At 40.7% G+C, this 12745-nt stretch overlaps 1 protein-coding gene across 5 annotated transcripts in view; it reads right to left on the bottom strand.

Annotated features, from left to right (window-relative positions):
- The window catches only part of ZNF618 (zinc finger protein 618), a gene marked incomplete at both ends in the record, with an annotated part of 173451 nt that overhangs the window by 22562 nt on the left and 138144 nt on the right, over window positions 1-12745 (bottom strand). For 4 of the 5 annotated variants that reach the window (XM_084238178.1, XM_084238179.1, XM_084238180.1 and 1 more), the window contains one exon: window positions 6435-6524. In XM_084238178.1, coding sequence (XP_084094304.1) covers window positions 6435-6524 — 90 coding nt within the window. Of the gene's footprint in view, window positions 1-6434; window positions 6525-7035; window positions 7096-12745 lie in introns of all 5 variants that reach the window. The other variant, XM_084238182.1, reaches the window with a different exon arrangement.

Raw genomic sequence — 12745 nt, 5'->3', positions numbered from 1 at the left:
GTGAATCAGAAACTGATAGAATTGAAAGGAGACATGCCATATCCACAATTATAGTAGTGGGTTTTAATAACTATCTCTCAGTATTTGATAGAACAAACCAATTAAAAGAAAAAGGCTGAAAAGGCATAGTAAATTGAACATTATTAACCAACTTAACCTAATTAACACTACACTTGGGGAATATTTTCCCCAACTCATCTATAATACCAGCATTACTCTGATACTTAGCTCAGGAAGGACATACAAGAAAAGTAAATTGCTGAATGGACTATAAAATGGCATAACCACTTTGTATGGCTGTTTCTTACATCTACCATATTATCATATGGTAGATTTCATTTAGCCATTTCACCTAAGCACAATGAAAACAGTTGCCCATATGAAGATGTGTACATAAATGTTCATAGCAGTTTAACCTGTATTAGTTCCAAACTGGATATAATCCAATGTCCATCCATAACTGACTAGGTAAAGGAAATGATGACATCCATATCTAGACAATGGAATACTACTACTCATCAATTAAAAGAAATGAACTGTACATGCAAACATGGATATATCTTAAGACAATTATGTTAAAAGAAACCAGACCCTGGCCCCCAAAAGAGTACATACTGTTCCATGTATATATTACTGTAGAAAATGCAAACTAATCTACAGTAAGAGTTAGCAGGTCAATACTTGCATGGGAATAGGGAAGTGGTGAGGGATTATTAAATAACACAAGGAAACTTCTGGGGTGATGGATATGTTCATTATCTTGACTGCAAAGATGCTTCATAGGTATATACATAGGTCAAAACTTATCAAACTGTATACTTTAAATATAGGCACTTTATTGCATGACAACATAACTTTATAAAAAACAACATAAATATTTTTTTCAGTAAAACCATCATTAACAAACCACTGACAGAATAGGGGACTTTGGGCTAACCCTAGAACTATAGTTCCTACTCTTGAGGGGTCAGTTTTGGAAGTTGTATTAAAAGTTGGGTAAAGGTCTAAGGGATTTTAGATAGGAGTGATGAGAAAACAAATTCTTGAAAGCTAATTAACTCCATAAACCAACCTAGTTTTTAAAGTAATTTAGATGCCTATCCAAGAAAAAGAAATTTCAAAGAAGGAAGTCAGTTATTCTTATGGCAAAGAAGAAACATCCCATTATTGTACCCTTCTTCAGTTCATTTCATTGTTTGACTTTTTGATAATCTTAATGTGTTTTAATAAAGCATAGGCATGGTGACCTATTAAAACTAAATCAATCCATGCAATTCGCCACATTCTCTGAATAAAAGATGAGGATCACAGAATTAACTCAGTAGATGTAAGGAAAGAACATAAAATAACAATTTATGACAAAAAATTTCAATAAAGTAGGAATAGATGTTAACTTCCTCAACTGACAAAGGGCAGCTATGAAACCTACTTCAGCTAACACAATCCTTAAATACTTGATGAAAAAAATTTCTATAACAGGAGGTTCGGGAGCAAGGCAGAGATCTTTATTTATTTCCTCTATTTGATATTGCACCATTACAGAGAGGAAAGAAAAAAGAGCAAAGGAATATGGATTTAAAAGAAAGAAGTAAGACTGTTTTTATCAACATAAGACATCAGTATGTACATGGAAAATTTAAGACTCTATGAATAAAAGCTATTAGAATAAGTGAACTTAGCAAACATACAGGATACAAATTCAATAAACAAAAATCAATTGTGTTCATGTCAAATAAATAAAACAATTGAAAAATTAAAAAATCACAATATGGGCAAAAAACAAAACATTAAATAGAGATAATTTAATGAAATACATGCAAGACCTTTACTCTGAAAGCACAAACTACTGTTGAGAATAATTAAAAGGCTTAAATACTTGAAGAGATATATATATACCATGTTCATGGATTGGAAAACTCAGTTTATTATGAAATCTATTTCCCCCAAATTTGTCAAGAGATTCAGTATAATCCAAAACAAAATCCCAGTTGGATTTTTTTGTAGCAATCAGCAAGAAGAGTAACACTTATATGGAAAAGCAAAGTTCCCAGAAAAGACAAAATATTTAAAAGGAAAAAGTTGAAAAGCTGAGACTATCTGATTTAAGAATTACAATGAAACTCCAGTAAATAAGACCATGCTGGCATATGCAAAAAAATAAATAAATCAGTGGAACAGAAACTCACATTTACATATATATTTAACTGATTTTCCAAAATGGTACCAAAAAAAAAAAAAACCAAATCTTTTTTTTTTTAATTTTATTTTATTTTATTTTTTTTAATAATAAATTTTATTTTTATATTCCCCCATACAATTGCAAACACCCCATTCTGACCCCAATCCTTCCCCTCCCGCCCCCCACCCCCCAAAAAGTGTCTCTGGTTCATAGTTTTTTGTTGATTTTGATTTTCACTTTCTTATATTCATTTTCCTGGTCCCTTATTTAAGTTTTCTAGATTCCTGCTATGAGTGAGACCATCCGGTATTTTAAAAAACCAAATCTTTACTACAAATGCTGTTGGGACAATGAGCTATCTCTAGGGAATACAATGAATCTTCTTAACTCATATTGTTGTAGAGCAACCCCGATACAAAACGGGGTGCCTGACTGTGGGTCCTCACCCATGCGCTTAAAAGGGCTTATCAATGCTCTACTGCAGGCACACGCGAAAGGTTAATAAAAGGCTTATTTACAAGGGAAGGGGAAATGAGGAAATGTACAGCTCAGAGAGAAAAGTGGGAGACAAAGTTTTAAATGACTCCTACCCGATCCACCGATCAGGAATCCCAAAATGGCACTCTGAGAGCTGGCCGCGAGCCAGGAGCCGTGAAACCAGGAGGCGAGCGATAGCAAGCCCCCCAAGACCCACGTGTTTGGTTTTTATATCCAACCTGGCTGCCCAACTCCACCCCCAGGTCCCAGCCACCTTCCCTTTGGTGGTGATAGGATTTGTCTTTCCCAATGTCTTGATGGCCTTAGTCTGAAGTGAGGGTGGGGTCCACAAAGCCTGTATGGGATTAGCTCAAGACATCATTTCCAATATCTAACAATATCTCTCATCATTCACAAAAGTTAAGTTGAAATGGTTCACTGACCTAAATGCAAAAATTAAAATTATAAGACTTCTAAAGATAATAAAGAATATTTTCACCAGCTTGAGGTAGGGAAAGATATCTTGAGGAGGAACCAGAAAGCACAAACAACAGGAAAAAATTATAAATTAGGTATCTATCTATCAACTATCCATCTATCAAGCTACCCACCCACCCCTCCCTACATTGAAAAGTTGAATCTATAATATATAATAAACCTCTACAACTTAATAATAGACAATCCATATGGGAGCTCTATCTTTAGTAGGTTGAGGAATCTCCACACAGCTTTCCATAGTGGTCAGACCAGTTTGCACTCCCACCAGCTGTGCAGGAGAGTACCTTTTTCTCCACTGGAAGGGATCATGCTCAGCGAAATAAGCCAGAAAGAAAAAGAAAAATACTGGATGGTCTCACTCATAACAGAAATCTAGAAAACCTAGACAAGGGACCAGGAAAAAGAATAACTATAAGAAAGAAAAAATCAAAATCAACAAACAACTATGAACCAGAGACACACTATGGGGGGTGGGGAGGAGGGAAAGGAGGGACTGGGGTCAAAATGAGGGGGTTGCAATTGTATGGGGAATATAAAAATAAAATTTAAAATGCTCAAAAAAAGGATTCTAAAAAAAAAAATAATAGGCAATCGATACCAAAAAAAAAAAAAAAAAAGGGGGGGGGGGAAAGACAATTTCCAAAGTAAAATATACAAATGCTAAATAAGCAAATAGCAAAGTGCTCAACATCATTAGTCATCAGGAAAACACAAATTAACATGACAGGAGGACACATTCACCGGAAGAGCTAGAATTACACAGCCTGGTGCCACAAATATGGCTAGAATGGGGTTAGAAGGTGGAACACATGAAACTCCCAAATATGGTTGGTGGGAGTGGAAGATGCTACAACCATTTAGGAAAATGCCTCATCAGTTCTTAAAAGTTAAACTCTCCCCTGTGACCTAACAATATTACTCTTTGGTATTTATGTGCAAGAAAAATGAACACATATGCCCACAAAAAGCCTCATACAAGCATTGTCACAGTAGCTTTATTCCTAATAATCAAAACCTGAAAACAACTCAAAGTAACAAATGGCTAAACAAACTAGGGTGTTTTCCTATAACAGAATAGTGCTCAGCAGTAAAAAAAAGAACAAATGATATACACAATGTTTGAGTCTTAAAACATTCTGCTGAGTGAAAGCAGCAGTCCCAAAGGGTGACACCTCCACTCGGAAAAACTTCAGCCATTAGCCTAGAACCTTCTGGATACTTTCTGCAGACCCAAGGTCTCCCACGGCATGGACTGGTACTACTTGCTGGAGCCAGCAAGTCCAGGGTCTGATTCCACACAGAACCCACTGACCCACAAATCTCTGGATAAAAGCCCACTGGTTTGCCAGATGATCCAAGGGTGCCCAAATTTCAGCAAGAAATAGAGAAGAGAGATTCATTTAACAAACAGATGCAGAAAGATAAAGCAAGATGAGTCCACAATAGAGAGAAACAAGAAAATGAGAAAAAGGAAGAGTGCACAGCTCTTCAGTGAAAAAGCACCTAGATGCTTATGAAGAAATCAGGGTGCAAATGATGCATCCCTCTGCTGTACCATCTGCTTTGATCAGGATAGCTTCATGGTTAAGAGTATGAACCTGGAGCTTGCCTACCAGCTTCAAGGCCAACCTCCCTTTCCTGTTAACTCTATCACCTGGCTTGTTCCAGGAAGGGCCATGTGGGGGAAAAGCAGAAGCTGCATTGAAGGTATCTGAAACCAAGGCTACGGGCTGGCCTCATAACTGACACCTGTTAAGTGCACTCTGGGTAGCACTCCTCTGGGCAATAGGTAGCAGGGCAATGGCTGCTTCACTGGAGAGCTCAGGAGCAAGGTAACACACACAGCTGGCCCGTTGGCTACCTGGGAAAGTGGGATTCTCAGAGGGTCCTGGGTCGAGGAGCCTGGCACAGCCATTGCCCTGATAGCTCAGAACTATTAGCCAGCATTCACCCAGCTGCCCCACATAGAACCCAGCTATGTGGTAGGCACTGGAGGACCCATACATCCCCAGCCTGGGTGGTGGGATGGATACCTCCAGCTGGGACACTCTAGATGCCTGCTTTATTCTGGAGATGTCTGGATTTTGGACCCCTGGGCTGGAAAAACATCAAGAGCTCCCATAAAATGGGAAACCTGAGTCCAGAGGGACAGGCACAGGGTCACAAGGCAGTCAGGAGCTCTTACGCATGGGGTGATTCCTCAGTCCCTGGCAGAGTACAGGGAGGAATTCTGGGGAAGCTGCCTGCACCAGTTCTGAGTTGTGGCCACCTCTCCCTGGCCACCTAGATGTCCCTGGAGGTGGCGGGGGTGGGGGGTGGGGGGGGTCACACCTGCATGTGCTGCCTTGGCTCCACCCAGCAGATAGCTTGAAGCCCCAAAGACCCTGTGTGATGCCCCCCCCCCCCAATCTCTGGACCTGTCTTCCCATCTATAGATTGCGAAGAAGGATCCCCATAGCTCTGCTGTGAGACACGAAAGCAGGGACACTCTCTTAAACCCCTCTGCAATTGCAACTCTGGTTCAGTCCCATCCTGTCAGAACTTCAGGTGTGAAGTGAGGGGTCTCCTAGCTCATTCACTTGGGGACCTAAGGATGGACATGCCTCCAACATCCAGAAAGGGAGTGGGGAAATCTGTGGGAGCAGGAGAATGAAGGCCTGGAGGCCTGGAGATGGGAAGGAACTTAGAACCTTTTCCCTTTCTGGTCAGGGGATGAGGGAAAGATTGGGGCCCAGAGATAGGATGGGGTCTCCCTAAGGTCACATGCAAGCCTACAACCCCCTTGGGGTTAACATCTGAGTCCCAACTTGGTGCTCCTTCTAATTTTTTATCCTTTTCACCACCAACAAAGAGAGGATGTCTTGTCTAGCTGACCAGCGCCTGGCCTAGGTGAGGGCCTGACTGGCTGAGAATGAAGCGTATCTCACAGTGCTGGTTTTGTGGGGTGGCCTCAGGAACCAGGTGATTTGAAGGTGCTTAGTGGGGGGTGGAGATAGGGTCATTAAAAGACTTGGACAAGTGATATCTACCCTAACCCCAAATCCACATGGGCGCTAGGCCTCTTGCCCTCTGAGGGAGGAATCAGGCTTTTCCTGGCCCCAAGGCAGGGTTCTCCCAGATACTCCAGCTGACACAAGAAGGGCCCCCAACCCCAGTCAGACCTCAACTCCTAGAGACTGGCCTACCCCGGCTCTCCTGTGCTCTCACCTCCTCCCAGCAAAGCTCCAGAACCTTCCACCTCTCCCCACAACCCCATCCACCACCCAGAGAAGGTACTCACTGATGGGGGCGTGTAAGGCCACGTGCTCCTGGTAGGGAGTGTAGTACTTGTACTGCTTTCCGCAGAATTCACAGGTGTAATTGCCGGTTTCTGTCCAAGAAGGAGAGCAAAGAGTGGGAATGGCGCCTGGAGTCCATTTCAGAGCAGCAGCATGCTCCCCCACCCCAACTCCTCCCCATTCTGGGACCACCAACTAGAACCAGGAACCCACTTCTGTCAGAATGCTTGGGTTCAAATCCCAGCTTCGCCACTCGGGCAAACCTCTTAACCTTTCTGTGCCTCAGCTTTCCTATCTGTAAAATAGGGGAAATAAAAGGACCACTTGGTAGGATTGCTGTGAGGATTAAATTTCTATGTCAAGTGCTTAGAACAGTACCTGGCACACGCTGTTCTCCTTCATTGCTCCACCCCCAGGGCTCAGTGCTCAGGAAATGTGCGGTGACCCGAGGTGACCTCCAAGGCCAACCTCTGTCAGCCCCTATTTTAAGCCCCGCTCTCTGCAATGGCTGCTCCTGCGTCTCCCGGACCTTCCCTATCCCCAAGCACCCTCCATCCCCCGAGCAAAAAGGGTCACTTCTTCTAAAGTCCCACCAGACTTTACCTCTCTTTTGGCACTGCCTAACTTCTTTCTTCTTAAAAATTTCTGATGTAATATTGTTCACTGGGGGAAAATTATAAAATACTGATAAATACAAATACAAAAGTTTAAAAGTAAGAGAAATTTCAATCATCTGTAATCCCCAAGCAAAGAGCAACAGCTATCTCCTGGGGAGAGTTTGCATTTTGCCACTTGGCCCTTGGGGTCAGACCCCACCCCTATTCCATCTCTTCTGGGGAAGACTTCTCTCACTGACATCATTTGTCTGGCTCCCGCAGGCCTTAAATTAGCCAGCCCTGATCTATCGCCTCTTTGTAGCCTGGTACATTCAATGGACAACATTTTGTGGACATCTTGCACAATCAATAGTCATTGATCTCCACTGCATTTATTGGCTGCAGCATTCCTACCGGACTTTGGAATTTGCTGAGTCAGTCTCCTGTTCCAGGGGACATTTAGATTGTTTCCAATTTTTTTCCTTTATTAAAAAGAGATGCTGCGATCCATATACTTGTAGACATTTTTTGCCCATCTGTGTATCATTTTTTGCACTTCATTGCAAAATAAAGATTATCGTGTATAATGTCTGTACATTAGTTCCTCAGGATAAATTATGGGCATGCATTTTTAAGCTATAGCACTGACTTCCTATCAAAAGGTTGGGCCAATTTTCATCCCAATTAGAAAAGTGTGAAAATGATTTGTTTCCATACACAGTAGCCAGCATTAAATATTATCATCTTTGTAAATTGTGCCTGATTGGGGAAACTATATTGCCAGTTTTACTTGTCATTTCTTCCTAGTTCTAAGGAAACTGACTATTTTTCATGTTTAATTAATTATGGTTTTTGTACTCACAGTGTTGCCACAACTATATTTTATATTACAATATTATATATTTTATTATAGAGCTATATATTTTCAAATTGCTAAGAACTCTGTAGATTAAGGACATCAACATTTTGTTTGATATGTTAAAGTATTTTTGTCTCAATTGGGAGCTTAACCTGTTTATGTTTTTCTCAATAAAGAAGCTTTAAAATCTTTGTTAGTTAAATAATGGCTATCTCTGATTCATGAACACTAGAAGAGATATATTATTTTCTGTTATTAAATGATGTATTATTTATTATAGGCTTCCAAGTTGCTAGATCACCTGTATTAATTATATGATTCAACCCCAATATAATGGTGGGCATTTATTTGCTCTGTCAATGACTAAATGTTATGATAGATCCTTCTATTTCATTGTATTCCTACATTTTCTTTGAGTGTTTAGATATGATGTTGTTTGCTGCATATAGGCTCATGAGGTCAGAATCCTTACCGTGAACTGAACCATTTATTAACATGACATGATATTCTAACACAGTGCTTCTCAGAGTATCTTTCCAGGCTAGCACCAGTGACATACCTTGGTACCTATTAGCTGTGTGCAATCCAGAATCTCCAGGCTCACCCAGGACATAATGGAAGAAAAACTGTAGGAATGGAATTCAGCAATCTGTGCTTAATAGGCCCCCTAGAAAATTCTGAGGCACAGGAAAGCTTAAGAACCACTGCTCTAACATTTAATTATTAGATGAACTAATAAAAGCTCATCTGGCATTAATATTATTAACTCTTGATAATTACTTTTCAGGTCTTCCTTTCTACTTGTTTGTATGTGCCTAAAGACATTTCCCTAAATTTTCTTGCACTTTCATTCATTAAACAGATACTGTGCTAAACACTGGCACAAAATGTTGAGCCTAAAAAACAGCCAACCTTCCTGCCTTCAAGGAGCAAACAGTCTAGAAAAGGAGAGAGAAAACTCAAATAATCACACCAACCAATTTAAAACTGTAATCACGATAGGTGCTTTTACAGAGACATTCCCAGGGCTCTGAAAATCTTAACAGGAAATTCAATTTAGTTAAGGAAGCAGGAAAGAAAGAGTTCCTTAAGAAGTTCAAATTCAGGGTAAAAGATAAGAAATTAACTATATAGGTCTCTAATAAAGCATTAGTAATTGGATTATTTTAAATTAACCTAGGAATCTTTGTTTTCTAATAAAAGAGATCATGCCATTTACTTTTATTGCTACAACTGACTTAGTTTTACATTACAATTTTTTTTCATAACCCACCCTTTCTGGTTTATTCCTTTAGCATTATAGTTGTTTGAAATGTGAACTCCTTTTTTTGTTTTCATTATTTTCCAATATTCTCCATTTTATTTGACGGTCTATAAGACGTATTTCTCTAATTGTTACAGTCAAGCAGAAAATGGTATTTTCAAGTCTATTACCAATGAGAAAAGTAATTTAACTCATGCTTTTTAAATTTTAGCATGTACAGTTGACCCTTGAACAACATGGGGAAAATGGAGGTGCTGACCCCCAGAATAGTCAAAAATCATCCTATAACTTCTGACTCCCCCAAAACGTAATTATTCTAATAGCCTGCTGTTGGCCAGAAGCCTTACTGATAACATAAACCATCAATTGACACATAATTTGGATGTCTGATCTATTATATACTGTAATCATACAATAAGGGAAATTAGAGAAAAGAAAATGTTATTTAGAATATAAGGAACACACACTACATTTCTAGTACCATACCATATTTATCAACAACATAAGAACAACTTCTATTTATAAGAAAAGTCATAAGTAAGCAGACCCATGCAATTCAAAAGGGCAACTGTGTAAGAATGATCCAGAAAGACTGGACAGATGGCTGGGTTGCAAGCCCTGAGACTGAGATTCTCTAAGTCTGGCATGCAGCCTAAGGATGTCCTTTTTTTTTTTTAAAATACAAGAGCCGGGGTATAGTCCAGATGTGCGGGAGGGTGAGAGGATTCACCAGAGACAGAGTGGGGAACTGAACAGGCAGACTGACGAAATACCCTGCTGAGGGGAGCAGTGGGCGAGACAGGAAAGGTCTGCTCACCATGTGGGTTGCTCCAAGGCCGGCGGGGATCGAACCGGCACTGCAGAGGCTGCGAACAGCTTCACAGCACTGCGCTCAACTACCTGCACCACTAGGGAGGCCCTAAGGATGTCCATTTATAATAAGCTTCCAGGAGATACTGAAGCTGCTGGTCTGAGGACCACAGGAGGGCTGATTTAATCTACTTTACTGTATCCTTCACCTATTTTTTTCCTTACTGTTTAAAAAATTTTTTGACAGTAATCAGTCCCTTACATTCAATTTTATAATCAGATTTGCAACATTTTAAACTTACTCCTACCTTATCTAGTCTTGATATTCACAAGTCATCCTGTGCAATAAATTCCTCATAATTGAGTCCTTACAAACACTTTACCACTCAGTTGTATACCTCCAAGTAATTTTTTGATGATGTATATATACACAGGAGAAATAGTACAAAATTAATGCAGAGACCACAATTTGCTTAGATATGAAACTCCTAAAGTACAACTTTTTTCCCTTCAAAACTTCTCCAATTATATTCTGGATTTAGGATTGCAGAGAAGTCTGATGCAAGGCCACGCTGGGTGCGTTTGTACACAACCTGCTTTTTTATGACCAGATGCTAACAGAGTTTTTCCCCGTTGTATTTACAGTTTTAAAACATCAGTAAGATCTATTTAGTTATGGGTCTCTTTACACTGACTCTACCTGACATATGATGAGTCTTTTACTATACACATTAAGGTCTTCCTTTTAGCAGGGCAAATTTTTCTTCTATTATATCCTGGGGGTATTGCTTCCGCCCCACTAGTTTAGTACCATCAATTATCTGGAACTGGTTCACCATTCTCACTGGTATCACATTTTTCTCTTACTGTCTTCATCTGTTCAAGATTGTCCTTCAGTTCATGAATTCCATTTCTGCAGGTTGATTCAGCTCTTCACAATCTACAACTAGGTTCAAATTCTGTCTTCATATTTCCAACTTCTTTGCAACTGTCATTCTCACCTCTCTGTCTTTTCCTTTTATCCTGTTGCTTTTTTTTTTTTTTTAAAGATTTATTTATTTATTTATACAAGCACTGGGTACAGTCAGAAGCGCGGGAGGGTGAGAGAATTCACCAGAGCCAGAGCAGACAGACTGAAGTACACTGCTGAGGGGAGCAGCGGGCGGCAGGAGAGGTCTGCGCGCCATGTGGGACCCTCACCCGGTGGCTGGGGATCGAACCAGCACCGTGGAGGCTGTGGGCAGCTTCACAACCCAGTGCTCAACTGCTGCGCCAGAGGCCCTATCCTGTTGCTTTTTCAACAAACAACTCCAGGCTGCTGCTTTTTCATAGGGGTTATGGTATAGACTGAAATGAATCACCCCCAAATTCAGATGTTACTTTCTTATCTCCCAAAGTGATGGTATTTGGAAGTAAGGCCTGTGGGAGGTAGTCAGGTTTAGATGAGGTCGAAAGGATGGCCATTATGGATGAGACACCAAAGAGCTTATTCTCAGTCTCCCCCATGTGGGGACACTCCCAGGCCAGGAGGAGAGTCATCACCAGAACCCAACCATGTTGGCATCCTGGTTTTGGGCTTCCAGTCTCTGGAACTGTGAGAAAATAAGTTCTGCTGTGTAAGTCACCCACTATGTGGAATTTAATTATGGCAGCTAAAGCTGACTGAAACAAGTCCTATTTTCTTATATGCAATTGTGGTTGCTAAACAGAATTTCCTAGATGCTGCAGTAGATCATTTTCACAGGTACGTGCTTCCTGATTCTCCTAAATTCTCTTTTTTCTTGTGTTACACAGAATTTTCATAGTGCCCATGTTTTTAATTTTTTCAAGTTTTCCTTCCTTATCCAGGTATAAAAATCAAGTAACCTGAAAATATACCCACACTTACTCAGTTTCAATAGACATGAATGATTTGGCCTCAATCTTCCCATTACCATGGCAGGAATTATCACGGTAGATAGACCATTACCACAGTAGTAACTCCCAGATCTGCAGGTGTAGAGCAAACTGAAACACAGGGCCCTTACACCAAAATCCTCCAGAGCAGTAGGATTTCCCCTGCTCTGCCAGGGTTCCTGCATCCTTCTCTTCTTCCCTCCTCTTCCTGTTTGCTCCTCCTCTTCCCTCACCCCTCCTCCTTCCTCCTCCTTCTCCAAAACAACCTGTTTCTCTAATTTGCTGATGCAGATGGGGAAGGCGTACTTTCCAGCATGCACAGAGCTCTTCCTGTGACAACTGGTCCCTCCACGGTGCCCTGTGCCTCTACTGGCTCCCCTTAGTCTATGCACAGTTATTTAGGGTACCATGGCATTGTCCTGTTTACAAGGGCAGAAGCTCAAGCAGCAGCTTTCTTATCTTCCAAAGTGATTCCTGAGTGGTAAGCCTCACACTACCCTAAGTTGATGTTTAGGGTGCTCTCAGTTCAGAGCATCTAGTTGGGGCAAGCGGGGAGCCAAACTCACTTCACTTTTCTCAATGCAATTCCCTACTCCTTACAATTTGTGATGACTCCTCCCAGGTCCTCACATCAGCTGTCTGTCAGACTTAGTTACTGATGTAAAGGACAAGTTTCCTCTTGTTCTGCATCTTCCTGGGTAATTAATAAGTACAACTTATTTCAGGCTTTCCATGTAAGTGTCAAGACTACACTAATTCCTTTATAAATACAATCTAATCTCCATGACAATCCTGAGAGGTGTTTTATCACCTCCACCCCCTTTTTAGAGTTGAGGAAACTGGGATTAGAGAAATGATAAGACTTGTAGGATGTCACACAGGAATTAA

The sequence above is a fragment of the Talpa europaea genome (assembly GCF_964194135.1).
Source record: "Talpa europaea genome assembly, chromosome: 7".
In the NCBI taxonomy this organism is placed as follows: domain Eukaryota; kingdom Metazoa; phylum Chordata; class Mammalia; order Eulipotyphla; family Talpidae; genus Talpa; species Talpa europaea.
This window is presented reverse-complemented; position numbering and strand designations above follow the sequence as displayed.